General features: G+C 40.4%; 2 protein-coding genes across 2 annotated transcripts; one reads left to right on the top strand and one right to left on the bottom strand.

Moving 5' to 3' along the window:
- The first annotated feature begins 272 nt into the window (after window positions 1-272).
- mrps25 (mitochondrial ribosomal protein S25) lies at window positions 273-2,080 on the top strand. The gene is made up of 4 exons (XM_010755002.3): window positions 273-538; window positions 1,215-1,321; window positions 1,437-1,524; window positions 1,753-2,080. Exons 1-4 carry the CDS (start codon window positions 405-407, stop codon window positions 1,940-1,942), a joined length of 519 nt encoding a protein of 172 aa, XP_010753304.1. The 5' UTR covers window positions 273-404; the 3' UTR covers window positions 1,943-2,080.
- rbsn (rabenosyn, RAB effector) lies at window positions 1,974-11,872 on the bottom strand. Its single transcript, XM_027277277.1, has 13 exons — window positions 11,824-11,872; window positions 10,216-10,320; window positions 8,500-8,786; window positions 7,989-8,123; window positions 7,737-7,837; window positions 7,575-7,620; window positions 7,328-7,489; window positions 6,965-7,227; window positions 6,706-6,776; window positions 6,537-6,623; window positions 6,324-6,426; window positions 5,813-5,917; window positions 1,974-5,723 (listed from the first exon to the last, which is right to left on the bottom strand). Exons 3-13 carry the CDS (start codon window positions 8,660-8,662, stop codon window positions 4,611-4,613), a joined length of 2,349 nt encoding a protein of 782 aa, XP_027133078.1. The 5' UTR covers window positions 8,663-8,786; window positions 10,216-10,320; window positions 11,824-11,872; the 3' UTR covers window positions 1,974-4,610.
- Between the last annotated feature and the right edge of the window lie 521 nt (window positions 11,873-12,393).

A 12,393-nucleotide genomic window follows, 5' to 3' on the forward strand; every position in this document is an offset into this window, starting at 1 on the left:
GAGTGCCAAAAATGACGTTAAAGCACACCCTCTTGTGTAATATTGCTTAAATAAATACATGCTTTTGAATATTATATTCAATTTCTATCATATTTTTGCCAATAGCTCCCCTTCAATTTCACACACTGGACCTTTAAGAGTTTTTCTCATGGATGTAGAAACTTTTACCAAACTATTTATTTTAATGTTGATCTGTTTTTAAAGAAATCCCTAATTATTGCTTGTTATTAATTAATGAATTGTTGACGATTTGAAGGAAGGAAATCGGTCGCTAAGGGTGACAGCGATTTGTGACGTCACAACAAAGCGCCCCTGCGTGTGCTCGTGCGACTCCAGCCAGGCGTAGGTTGTGTTGAAATGTTAGTTTGTAGTTTAATTTAATAATAATAAAAAGGGATTTTAAGATGCCGATGAAAGGACGGTTTCCGATCAGGAGGACTCTGGAGTATCTCCAGAAGGGCGACATCATCTTTAAAAACAAAGTGAAGATCATGACGGTGAACTACAACACGCACGGAGAGCTCAGCGAGGGAGCAAGGTCAGAGCTAACAGCGGCTAACCACAACACACCCGAGGCTAAAGAGCAGCAAATATGTAATATATAAAATAAAATAAACTGCTGTCATCACGGAGACATGGACGGCAGTGTGCATTCAGTGTTTACTGTCTGTCTGTCTATCTCTCTTGTTTTTGTTTGTATTGTAACAAAAATAATTTCCCCCTGGGATTGTTAAAGTATTTCTGATTCTGATTCTGACACAAAGCAGCAAAGTTTTAAGATTTCAAAGGCTGATGGAGCCAACAAATATCTGGCATAATTAATCAATTAAGAAAAAATAGATGGCAGTTAGTTACATTAACCCACTAATTAAAAAAATAACTATCTAATTAGTTTAGATTAAACCCAGTTTTTGAGCACTGGCACCTGTTTTCTCTCAAACAGTTGTGTGCATGCTTTTTCTGTGAGCCTTTTAGTATTAAATTAATGTTTCATACTCAAAGAATTTATGTAGATAGTCATTACACAATATCATTTTTTTAAAGATGATGAGTAATGTGGACATCATTTTTCAGATTTATTGGTTAGATCAAACCCACTTAAGGTAATTTGACCAGTATGGTACAAAATTAGACTCACAATTTTGAATTTTAAACATGTTGTGTGTCTGCTGTGTGAAGCTAATCTTAAAAATGTTTCTCTCTTTGTTTTGCAGAAAGTTTGTGTTCTTCAATATTCCTCAGATTCAATACAAAAACCCGTGGGTCCAAATAATGATGTTCAAAAATATGACACCATCACCGTTTTTGAAGTTCTACCTAGGTGTGTAGCTTTGCACTGTTGTCTGACCTGTATCATTATCATTATCATTATTATTATAATTATTATTATTATTGTTGTATGAGGCTGGGTCTGATCTCTTCTGTTTCTTATGCAGACCATGGGGAGCAGGTTCTGGTGGATGTGGAAGGAAAGGACTACAAACAAATTTCACAACATGTAAAGAAGATTTTAGGCAAATCAGAGTAAGATATCTTAACTTGCAATTACAGTGAACATCTAAGTGTTCACTGCTCTTTTCACAGAAGAAATTGTCATTAGTCAAAGAAGGAAAATCACCGGTAGCTGTAACATTAATAATGGCTTTACAACAAAATTCAAATATCAAAATCTCCTCTGTGAAAAAAAGCCCATTCCTGCAGCAACCCTATAATCTATAAATGTATATATTTTACTCCCTCTCTTGTTTACAGAGAAGTGCTACAAGCCGAGGCTCAAGCCAAGATGCAGGCCTCCAACCCTGCCAACTTTGGGCCGAAAAAGTACTTTCTGAGGGAATGTATCTGTGAGGTGGAGGGCCAGGTGGCGTGTCCTGGCACCACACCGCTGCCCAAGGAGATGACGGGCAAATACCGTGCCAAGATGGCAGCGTCACAGGAGTGACAAGCCAAGGAGGAGAGCTGACCATTGTAGATTCTCTGGACAATATTATTTTATTGTGATTTTTATATGATCACATAAAAAAGGACGACCACATTGCATATTATGTTGTAAATATGTGTAATTAAATGCATCCCACTATGCTGTGTGCACTGTGAGGTTACTGCTGGCTGGACTGAGACCTTCCACGTCACCATAAACTGCAGAAAGTTGTTGTGGGCAGTCAATACTTTGATGTTTGCACCTGACGTGGTTGAAGTATCCACACATTGGAGGTGTAAATTACCTCTAGCACTGTGTCAACTAAAATATTTAGTCACCAAATTTATGACAAGGATGAGAGATACAAACATTTTACAGACATTTTCTTTTATTGGTGATGAGGTGAAATGTTCTAAATGTATTAAACTGATGTTTGTGAGTCCAAAATGTTTAAAGTTTGCAATTATTGTTGCTAAAATCAGCTGCTAACACACATTAAAGAAGCTCCTTGAGTTTTTTCACAACATTCACCATGTCACATGTTTTGCTTTAAACTGTAAAGTGGATGTCACTGATACGCAGCGTGTGATCGACATACTGCACAAAAACACTGACTATGAAGAGAAATCTGGACAGTCTCACTGACGGGAAAGCACAAAGACAAATTCATGTAAGGAGTTAGCAGCACTGTGAGTGATAATACTTGCTGGCATTCATTTAGTGTTAATTTATCTGACACACAAACAAACGTGTGTCTAAAATGTTGTTTTGACCTAAGAATTTAGCTGAGAAACGTCTGTACACACTGGGATTTAAGTGAATTCTGGTGTCTTACCTGTTGATTTAAATTAGCCTACGTTGTATCTTGAAAAATAGTGTTTTGTATGTTCACTAGTGCTGCATGGATGGACTTCTTAGATGAAACTACTACACGCATCACATGCTTTACATACAGATCTTGGCCACCAGCATGAAACGGTAGCGGTGGGATTAACAGTTTTTAAGCATTATGTCCAAATGTATAAAAAAAAACATGGAAGTGGGAAGACAAGCTCCATAGAAAGACCACAGCACTAAGAAACACAGAATCATGAATCATGCAACCCAAGTGCTCAGTTGGATCAGTAGTGCCACTGTAAACGATAAGATCACAACCTTTAGGGGTCACACAGTCTGACGTGGGAAATGTTGTTTTCTTGGCTCAATGTGTCATTTAAGATGCTTAACAAAAGATCGAAAATGCAATCATGCTAAGGCCAACATCACATAGACAAGGTGCACAAAAAAAAGAACAAACTGAATCAGTGTGAGTAAAATTTGATCTAAACCATGCAGACAGAAAATGTCATTTAACCAGGTCAGGTGTTCATTTGAATTGAGTTGTACAGAAAAAGCAACTTTTAACTAAACAAATTCAAACGGCTGTTAGAACATATACTTTGATCGTACTTGTGGCTATTAACAGTGTGAGTAAAGATTTTCCTTGTGACATAACGTCACCATAGTCGACGGGAGTTACACAACAGGAGCAACGACGATGGCTTGATTCTGCGTAATGTGCCTTTAATGTTCCTTGTAAGTCTATGACACAAAGTGGTCACACTTTGCAACAAGTGGTGCAAGTCGTGTGACCAAGTTAGTAACTTAAACTTGCAATTAAATTTGAATATACAAGAATTTGTTCAGTGATCAGTTTCCACTAGGCTGCCCATATATGCTCATAAAAGTCTAAATTTAATTTCTTTAAGTCTTTAAGTCACATTTTTTGAGTGTTGTTAATGACCTGGTTAGAACAGTAATGTTTGATTTGGTTCTTTGGTATAAGTTCAATGAACAACAGGGATTTCAATTACAAGTATTAAAATAAAAGTTAAAGTGGAACTAGTGGAGCTGATTTTATATTAAGCTTGCGGTGTCAAAACTCTTTCTCTCTTTTGAAATTGAGGGTGTGGGGTTAGTAAGAAGTGATCTTACCAGAACTCTCTAGCCTACTTCAGGCTAATGGTTTGAGGCTTCATTAGCCAAACAACAAACCTGAATCTCTGAATGGTTAGCTGTCAAGTGCCAGGTTTTGGCAAGGAAGAAGAATCATCTTTATCACATGTTTGACTGTGGAGTACTCTTTAACGTTGTTAGTTATATTATTATTCAACTATAGCTTTTAAAATGCGCATAAGTTTTATCATTTGTTTGCCAAAATTTTGACTTTCATACATTCTGCCAGAGAGCCAAATCATTCATCCTGACTCCCACAAGATCACAGCAACACTCAACTCACACAACCATCTATCCCATTAAAAAAAAAAAAAAAATCTCTTTTGTGGCATCTTGCCATTTTCCATTGTTCATGTTTGCACTGATACAACAGGATTAATATCTTCAGCAACATGCCTGTACGAATGGATTTTTTACTAACAGTGCTTAAAAACTGTGCATGCTGGGATCGGCTCCAGCCCTCTGTGACCCTGAACAGGATAAGTGGTTAAGAAAGATGTTTGGAAATTAAAGGAGTTTCTCCAGACTACTGAGCTCAAGTACACATTTTAATTTTGGGACTAGCCTAATCTTTTTGTGGTGCAGCAGGCCTCACCCAAACTAAAACTCAGTGGGGCTCATCAGTCACGTAAAGTGAGCTAGCCTTGCAGGACTTGGTAAGTAGCGGGTAATCAGGGGTTTTGAGGGAAAGGTGTCAGTGCTTCTTTTTCTTCTGCTCCTGTAAGGTGTGCTGTAGCTCTCGGAGGTTCTCTGACAGCAGCTCCACCTCGTCGAGACGGCCGCTGAGCTTGGCGTCAAAAATGTAGGCCCTAATGTTGTCAATCTGCTGCAGCAGCAGTTCCTCCTCTATAATGTCCACGTCGGGCAAAACCTCGCCATCGTCGTCCCCGTCAAAGGGGTTGGTCGAGACTCCTGGAGAATTCCCAGAGGCCTCCAGGAAAGGGTTACCTGCATCACTATCTTCCTCCTCCTCCTCAAATGGGTTTCCAGGTGCGGTCTCAGCCTGTTTCTCCTCCCTGACGTCTTCGTCTTCATCGAATGGGTTGTATTCCTTCTTCCCATTGGTTACCTCTTTGTGTTCCCTCTGGATGTCCTCAAAGAAGGGGTTGGATGGATCCTCCTCAACAGGAGTAGAGTCCTCCTCCTCGAAAGGGTTAAGGGAGGTGCTGTTTTGTCCTTCACCACCAGGTGGAGTTACATGCCCCCCTAAGCTCCTCAACCTGGGAGGTGATTCCTCCTGGCTTGTGAGAGCAGGAAATGCTCTTACAGAGGATGGACTCCTGTCAGCCTTCGGAGTCAGTTCCTCTCCTTCAGTGTTTTCCTCGTCTTGGATGCCCTCTGTCGGACTGATACCTAGGCACCTCTCCCAGGTGACAGAAGGCTGGGTGGATCCCACAGCAGGGCCCCAATGCTCCCTCTCCTCCCTTTCACGGGCTTTCAGACGATGAATCTCCCCCTGCTGTAAGCTCTCCTCCTCAGCCAGCTTCTGGGAGAGTGCAATGGCCAGGCTGGTCTGCTGCTGGTCGTATGCATCCTGCAGCTGACGCAAGTTCTCCTCCAACATGGCTACCTCGTCTGTCCTCTGGGCCTCCCGTGCCTGACGAAGGAATGACTGTATGTTCTCAATCTGCTGCAGAAGGGGGTCCTGCAGCTCGCTGCGTGAATTGCCAGAATCTGCTGAGGGCAACCAACCACTAGCTTTGGTCATGCGTGGAGCTCTAGGAGCCTGCAGCAGCTCTCCGTTAGTGCTGGGAGGTGGACGGTTTTTCTCAGACTCCTGCCTCTTCTTTAGGGTCTCCTGTGCTGCCTGTTGAGCAGGAAATATACAAAGTATATATATTTTATCTTGTCATTTGTATGAAAAATCAACATAAGTGTATGGGTATACAATCTCACCAGTCTCTCTTGTTGGAGTCTCTTCTCTTGTTCCTGTTTCCTCTTTTCTTTCAGCTCTTCATATTTCTCCTTAGTGGGTAAAGACATGAGACCTAACAGCTTCTCCTAAAGCAGGGAAATTAATTAGGACAGGAATTATTTATTTCACTGGGGTTAGGTGGAAATATTATGTCACCCACTTCACCATTTCATTTTCTTGTTTCTGGGCAGTGGATATCCAGAAAACAGATTACAGATACAGGGCAAGACTTCCTCTGCAGTCCAATTAGCAACTTCATATGCGAGAGTGACAAGAAAGACAATTACACTACAGGCTAATCTCTATAAACAGAAAGCTGAATATGAATGCATATAAAAAAAGCTAATAAAAAGCTAAATGGTTCCAAAATAGCATTTCAGCCTATGCATTCTACTGTCCACACACACTGTTGCAAACAAAGGCAGGTCAACCATGCTAAGCAGATATATATTTATAGAGATAATGCTGTGAATTATCTAAACTTGGACTCACCTGGACGAATAGCGTGGCTGTATAGCGGATCATTCTCTGCAGCTGCATGGCCTTTGGATGAGGTGGCGGATCATCTTTTGCATTTAGTGTTAAAATCTTCTTACTGAGAAGAAAAAAAAAACAGAGAAGTCCGTTTGACCTTTTTAAAAACAGACAAAGACAGAAAACTTTTGAAACTCAATTTGGAAACAGTCAATTAGGACTGATATCTACCTCAGAGCATCGATTAATTCGTAGTATTTCTGTACTTCCAGTCTCAGTCCACCGGCAGTGTCAAGATTATATGTGTTTTCTCCGGCACTGTAAAAGCATACAGCCATGAAACAGTCAAAGATCCAAAGATTATTTCTTATGAAATAACTACTCTGTTGCTGTGGCTTACTTGAGAGACTCGGCCATTCTGATGTATTCTGGAGCCTTTTCATCCACCTTGTCCATGCACATCCTCAGCCTCTGACAGGAAGACAAGTTTTAAACAAGTGAACAACAGGAAACCCCAAAAGTAAAACACAGAATGACAGGAAGGATACAACAGTGTAAACTCAAGACAGCATAAAAAGAAAAACATTAAATCGGCTGCACTCCTGGTGAGAACAAAGGATGAGACAGTGTGAAAACTGTAGTGATCCTTTTAATTTTACCTCATAAAGTTTCACTATATCCGGTGTGTGGTCCTTCTCTTCCAATTTCTGCTGTCTCTTCAGCAGTGTGTCCATACAGTGGTGACAGCAGCGAATCTTCTCATCATCCTTTTCCTCCAGCATGGAAGTAACACTGCTCAGGCTGCTGATGCTGCCTCTCCGGGAGCCCATCCCGCTGCCGCCACCTCCTGCTGGGGGAGACTGGGATTGAACAGGACTTCCAGGTACACACAGGGATTCTCGTGTCCCGCTGATCAACTTTTCTGTGAATGGACAAATCATTTCACAGAATTAGGCAACAAGAACTTCAATTAGATATCTGATGATTGCTTGTAGCTTGCAAAGGGTTTTGTGCATACGTACGAGCCAAAGGTAACGGGACAAATTCCATGCACCTCCTACACATGATGGACCCACAGAGACGACAGTGGTGCCGCCTATTCCGGATGTTGAACTTGTTTCCACAGTCGGGACAGAACGGGACATCCGAGTCATTCACCCAGGACACCACCGACTTCTCAATGGCTATAAAAGTAGATGCATAATCATTCATTTACAATCCTAAAGAAGTCATATTTACACTGAGAGGAGTCAGACAATGTGGACAAACCTCTGATTTTGGCGGCATCTGAGTTGATCCTGTCAAATGATGTCAACTAAAAAGACACAACACCACAGTTAAGCTCATCTTACCGTGAGTGCAATTTCTAAAACAGCAAGAAAGAGAGAAAAAAAGAAATAAATGAACTGTGGTTTGCTATTGTGAGGACACCTTTTCCAGTCTGATGATGAGCTTGTTGACCTCAATGACATAGTGATCTATTCTGGCTGCCCGGTGTTTTTTAAAGTAGTCCACATGACTTCTGGTTGCTCCTAAAAAAGCAAAGAGAGAGGAGTCTTTAGAGTTCAGCGTGTAATCACAGCTTAAAGGCCTTCTTAGTAATTCAATAATTATCTAATTGCATCCAAATTATATGAAAACGAAAGCCAACAAACAAAAATGTTCAGTGTTTTCCAGTCTCACCCAGTTCCTGAGGCTCCCACATGTAGGGGTCCACACCACCGTAGTAAAAGGATTCATAACTGCCTGTATCCGGTCTGTCATCTCCATCTCTTTTCAACAGCTTGTCTTTGGCTTTCTTTGCTTTCTGAACCAAATCTGTGCAGAAAAGAAAATCAGGACACGATGATCATGATCAACTAAAACTAGCTAATCATTTTCCATGATCCTGTTTCCAGCCAAGGTTCTTTCTCTCTACATTTTTATCATTTTACTATTTTATCTAATGTCCCTCCTTGTGAGGCTGCAGCAGAAAAAAATGCCAATTCATCCTGGCAACAATTTCCCATGGTCCAACACAACAGTGCCCTTATATCAAATCCAAATTATCCTCCTTATGCTTTTTTTTAAGAATGCCATACTGTATTTTATTAAACTAAACAATGCAATGTTATTTTCTGCTTTTTTTCAGACTCTGTTCTTGCAGCACAATGACATTGTGACTTTCTCACAAGTACAGTTAATGGGGACTCACTTTTGAGCTGTCCCCTAACGTGGCGGTCATCCCCAGAGTGCTCCTCTTCATAGTGGTCTTGGAGTTGGTAGAATGACTGAAGGTCCTTCAGGCACAGCGGGCAAAGAAAGCCCTCCTTCACTTCGCCTGTGCCCTCAAATGGGGGTGGATAACCGGAGGCCATGACAGCGGTCGTCGGTGACGTCGGAGAAGAGAGGCGAGGTGCGAGATTCTTGCTTCAGGACACATGTCACGGGGTGTGCAAACCACCCCGTGATAGCTCCATCACGCCAGAGAAACCTAGGACACTGAAGAAGCACGCAAGAGCAGATTTAACTAAACACTCCACTGCCACTCCACTTTCACTCCACTGGCTCCCAGTCCGTTTTAGAATTAATTTTAAACTTCTGTTGTTTGTTTTTAACGCCATTAATAGCTTGGCTCCCCCCTACCTGGCTGAGATTTTAACTTTTCGCAATTGTGGCAGAGCCCTGCGCTCTTCAGGTCAGCTTCTGCTGGAGGCCTCGAGGTCCAGACTTAAACAGTGGGGCGATCGTTCCTTTGCCGTCGCTGCTCCTGTGACTGTGAAACAAGCTGCCCGCTGACATCCACACCACTAGTGATCTCAGCCTTTTTAAAATCTTAAGTCTTAAAACTTAAGACCCACTTTTTTTAGATTGCCGTTTTTTTTCCAACTAGGGCAGTGCCGTTCCTTCACGTGTATGCACTCTGTCTGCTGCTTCTTATGTATTTCTGGAAGGTTTTTAACACTACAGCACTTTTAAATTTTAAATTGTATTTTAGTTGTATTTTTATTTAATTGTATTTATTTATCTATGTACCTGCTATGTATTGTTTTTATGCCTTTGTTTGTCTGGCTATTGTAAAGGGTTATATAAATAAACTTGATTGATTAATTGATGACATTCAGACATTTTAGGGGATTCAAACGTGTACTAACACAGATTTTTCAACATGTATCCTGACTTGAATCTGATCTAAACCTAACATTGCATCACTCACTGCAATGACTCACTTCTAAGTGACTAAAACATGGGAGTGCCAGAGCAGTAAACAGTCAGTCCTATCTCTGAGACACTAAATCAGAGAAGATTATGAAGCTGAAACATAATTAGTATCTTACTTAATATGTTATAATACAGATAGACTCACTACATCTGTGCACGCTTAGCATAATATTATGTAATATCATGTAATATCATGTAACACTGAAGTAACAAAAGGTTCAAACCCAGCCTACTCTGCAGAAAACAAGCTGCATGTCTCAAAGTCTTAAACTTCACTGCAGAGACAGTATAATGGGTGGCACCAAATCTTGTGTTTTAACCTTGTGTGTCTTCTTTATATCGTGTGCTTTAAAAATAAACTTACAATGAGTTTTGATGCTGCATTTACACCAGATACCGTTAGCCAAAAGTTTACACATGTAGCTAACTCAGCCGGTGATAAAACACACCCAACTAAGACGATCAGTGTTTAGTTTTGCAGCCTGCAAGCCAACACTAATTTACTACTGTGTGATATTTGCATATTAATCATACAACGGCTGAATATGAAGGCTAATATTTCGCTAGCCGAGCATTAGCTCGCCTTTTCTTCAGCTTCTCCCGCGTCTTTGTTAAAAAAAAAAACACGGCGAGAAATAAACTTCAAACTAAACAACAACAACAAAACACTCGTGAGATTATCGATCACGACAGATGGGTGCGTACTTACAAATGAATCCAGCATTAACTGTGTGGTTGACAGTTTATTGAGCCTCCCTCTGACAGCTCGACAACACCAGCTGCAGCTGCAGCCCTGCCTGGTCATGTGATTGGCCTTCAGTCGGTAAGGGAGGAGAAGAGGGACAAACGAGACGAAATACACACACGAAGTATTAGCCATATATACATAGACGCCGCATTGAGCGGGTTGGTCGTTGGTCGCGATACGTCAACGTGTCCGCCATATTGGATAAGGCAGATCTGTCCGTAAACTAATACAAGGAAATGGACTGAACTTCATAAAGCGCCTTTCTACAAAGTTCTTTAAGTTAATGTCTCTTATACACCCATTCACACACACACTAATATATCTGGGAAACAAACAGGCACCAAAAACAACGTATGTAACTTTTAAAGTGATGATTATAAATGTTTACTCCTTATGTAAGCACCAAACCAACGTATGTATTTTTCTAATGCTGAGTGTTTACAGCTACTAATGTGTGTAACACTGTTACTGTGATGATAAATATTGAAATATTTATATTTAACATTTAATCTGTGTCTAACCAGATTAATAACCAGATCCTGAAATGTAGATGTGACATGAGGGTTTCTGAATAAAGAGCACTAACGTGTACATTACACGTGAACATATATACATACATATAGTACATATAGTATATATGTTCACGTGTAATGTACACGTTAGTGCTCTTTATTCAGAAACCCTCATGTCACATCTACATTTCAGGATCTGCAAATAACATTAGCATGTTAACATTAGCATGTTAGCATTACCATGTTAACATTAGCATGTTAGCGGTGACACAATAGCAATTATCATTAGCCTGTTAATATTAGCATGTTACCATTAATATGTTAACGCTGATGCGCTAGCAATTAACATTAGCATGTTAGCATTAGCATGTTACCATTAACATGTTAGCGCTGATGTGGTGATGCGCTAGCAATTAACATGTTAACATTAGCATGTATTTAATTCTTAATGGCTAATGTTAATTAGCATTAGCATGTTAGCATTAGCATGTTAACATTAGCATGTATTTAATTCTTACTGGTTAATGGTAATTAGCATTAGCATGTTAACATTAGCCTTTTAGCAATTAGCATGTATTTAATTCCTAGTGGTTAATGTTAATTAGCATTAATTTTAGCATTGCTAACGCGCTAGCTGCTCTGGTATCTCTGTGTGTCATTTTAGACAGATAAGTTCCAATTAAGTACCAAAACTGCTAAGATGACCGCCGCTGAGGCACTAGCAATTAACAGTAGCATGTTACCATTAGCATGTTAACATTACCATGTTAGCGCTGATGCTGTGACGCGCTAGCAATTAACATTAGCATGTTAGCATTAGCATGTTAACATTAGCATGTATTTCATTCTTAGTAGCTAATGATAATTAGCATGTTAGCATTAGCATGTTAGCAATTAGCATTTATTAAATTCCTATTGGCTAATGTTAATTAGCATTAATTTTAGCATTGGTCGCTAATGTTAGCAAATAGCTAACGCGCTAGCTGCTCTGCTATCTCTGTGTGTCATTTTAGACAGACAAGTTCCAAATAAGTGCGAAAACTGCTAAGATGCCCACCGCTCGGCTTCTCCCCCCTCTCCTCCTTCAGGCAGGCTTGAGGTTGCCAAGCAACCAGGACCTAATCAGCTCTTTCAGGCACACTCAATAATAAAATTGTAAACAATGGCTGTGATATGTCTCCGTTCATTTTGTGTGATTTTTTTTTAAAGGTGTGCTTCCGATGTTCTCGCAAACTCCTGAAAGAAGTTGAGTCACACTTGAAACAGGTTAGTGTCTCACCCTGCCAGCACGCCCCAAGTACAGTTGTGTTCATTAATAAATTATCAGCTATATGTTCATGCAGCATCCTGCTCTGAAATCTGTTCCTGTGTTGATCTGGCTGTAGACACAGTCCGCTGCTTCAGTCAGCTGTCTCCATAAAACCATAATCTGTGTCTGACCCTCCAAAAACTTTAGGCTTCATTGCCCCCAGACCATCCTAATACTTCAGAGGTTGTAGTGATTTGTGACGATGGTTTCTCCAGTTTATTTGTTCAATTTAAAGTGAGGGGAATATGATTTTGTGGATGTTCAAGTCTAAATTAAAAAAAATCTGATGAGCCATTTCATCATGTTCACCTCTAGTCA

This window comes from Larimichthys crocea, unplaced genomic scaffold, assembly GCF_000972845.2.
Source record: "Larimichthys crocea isolate SSNF unplaced genomic scaffold, L_crocea_2.0 scaffold97, whole genome shotgun sequence".
In the NCBI taxonomy this organism is placed as follows: Eukaryota; Metazoa; Chordata; class Actinopteri; family Sciaenidae; genus Larimichthys; species Larimichthys crocea.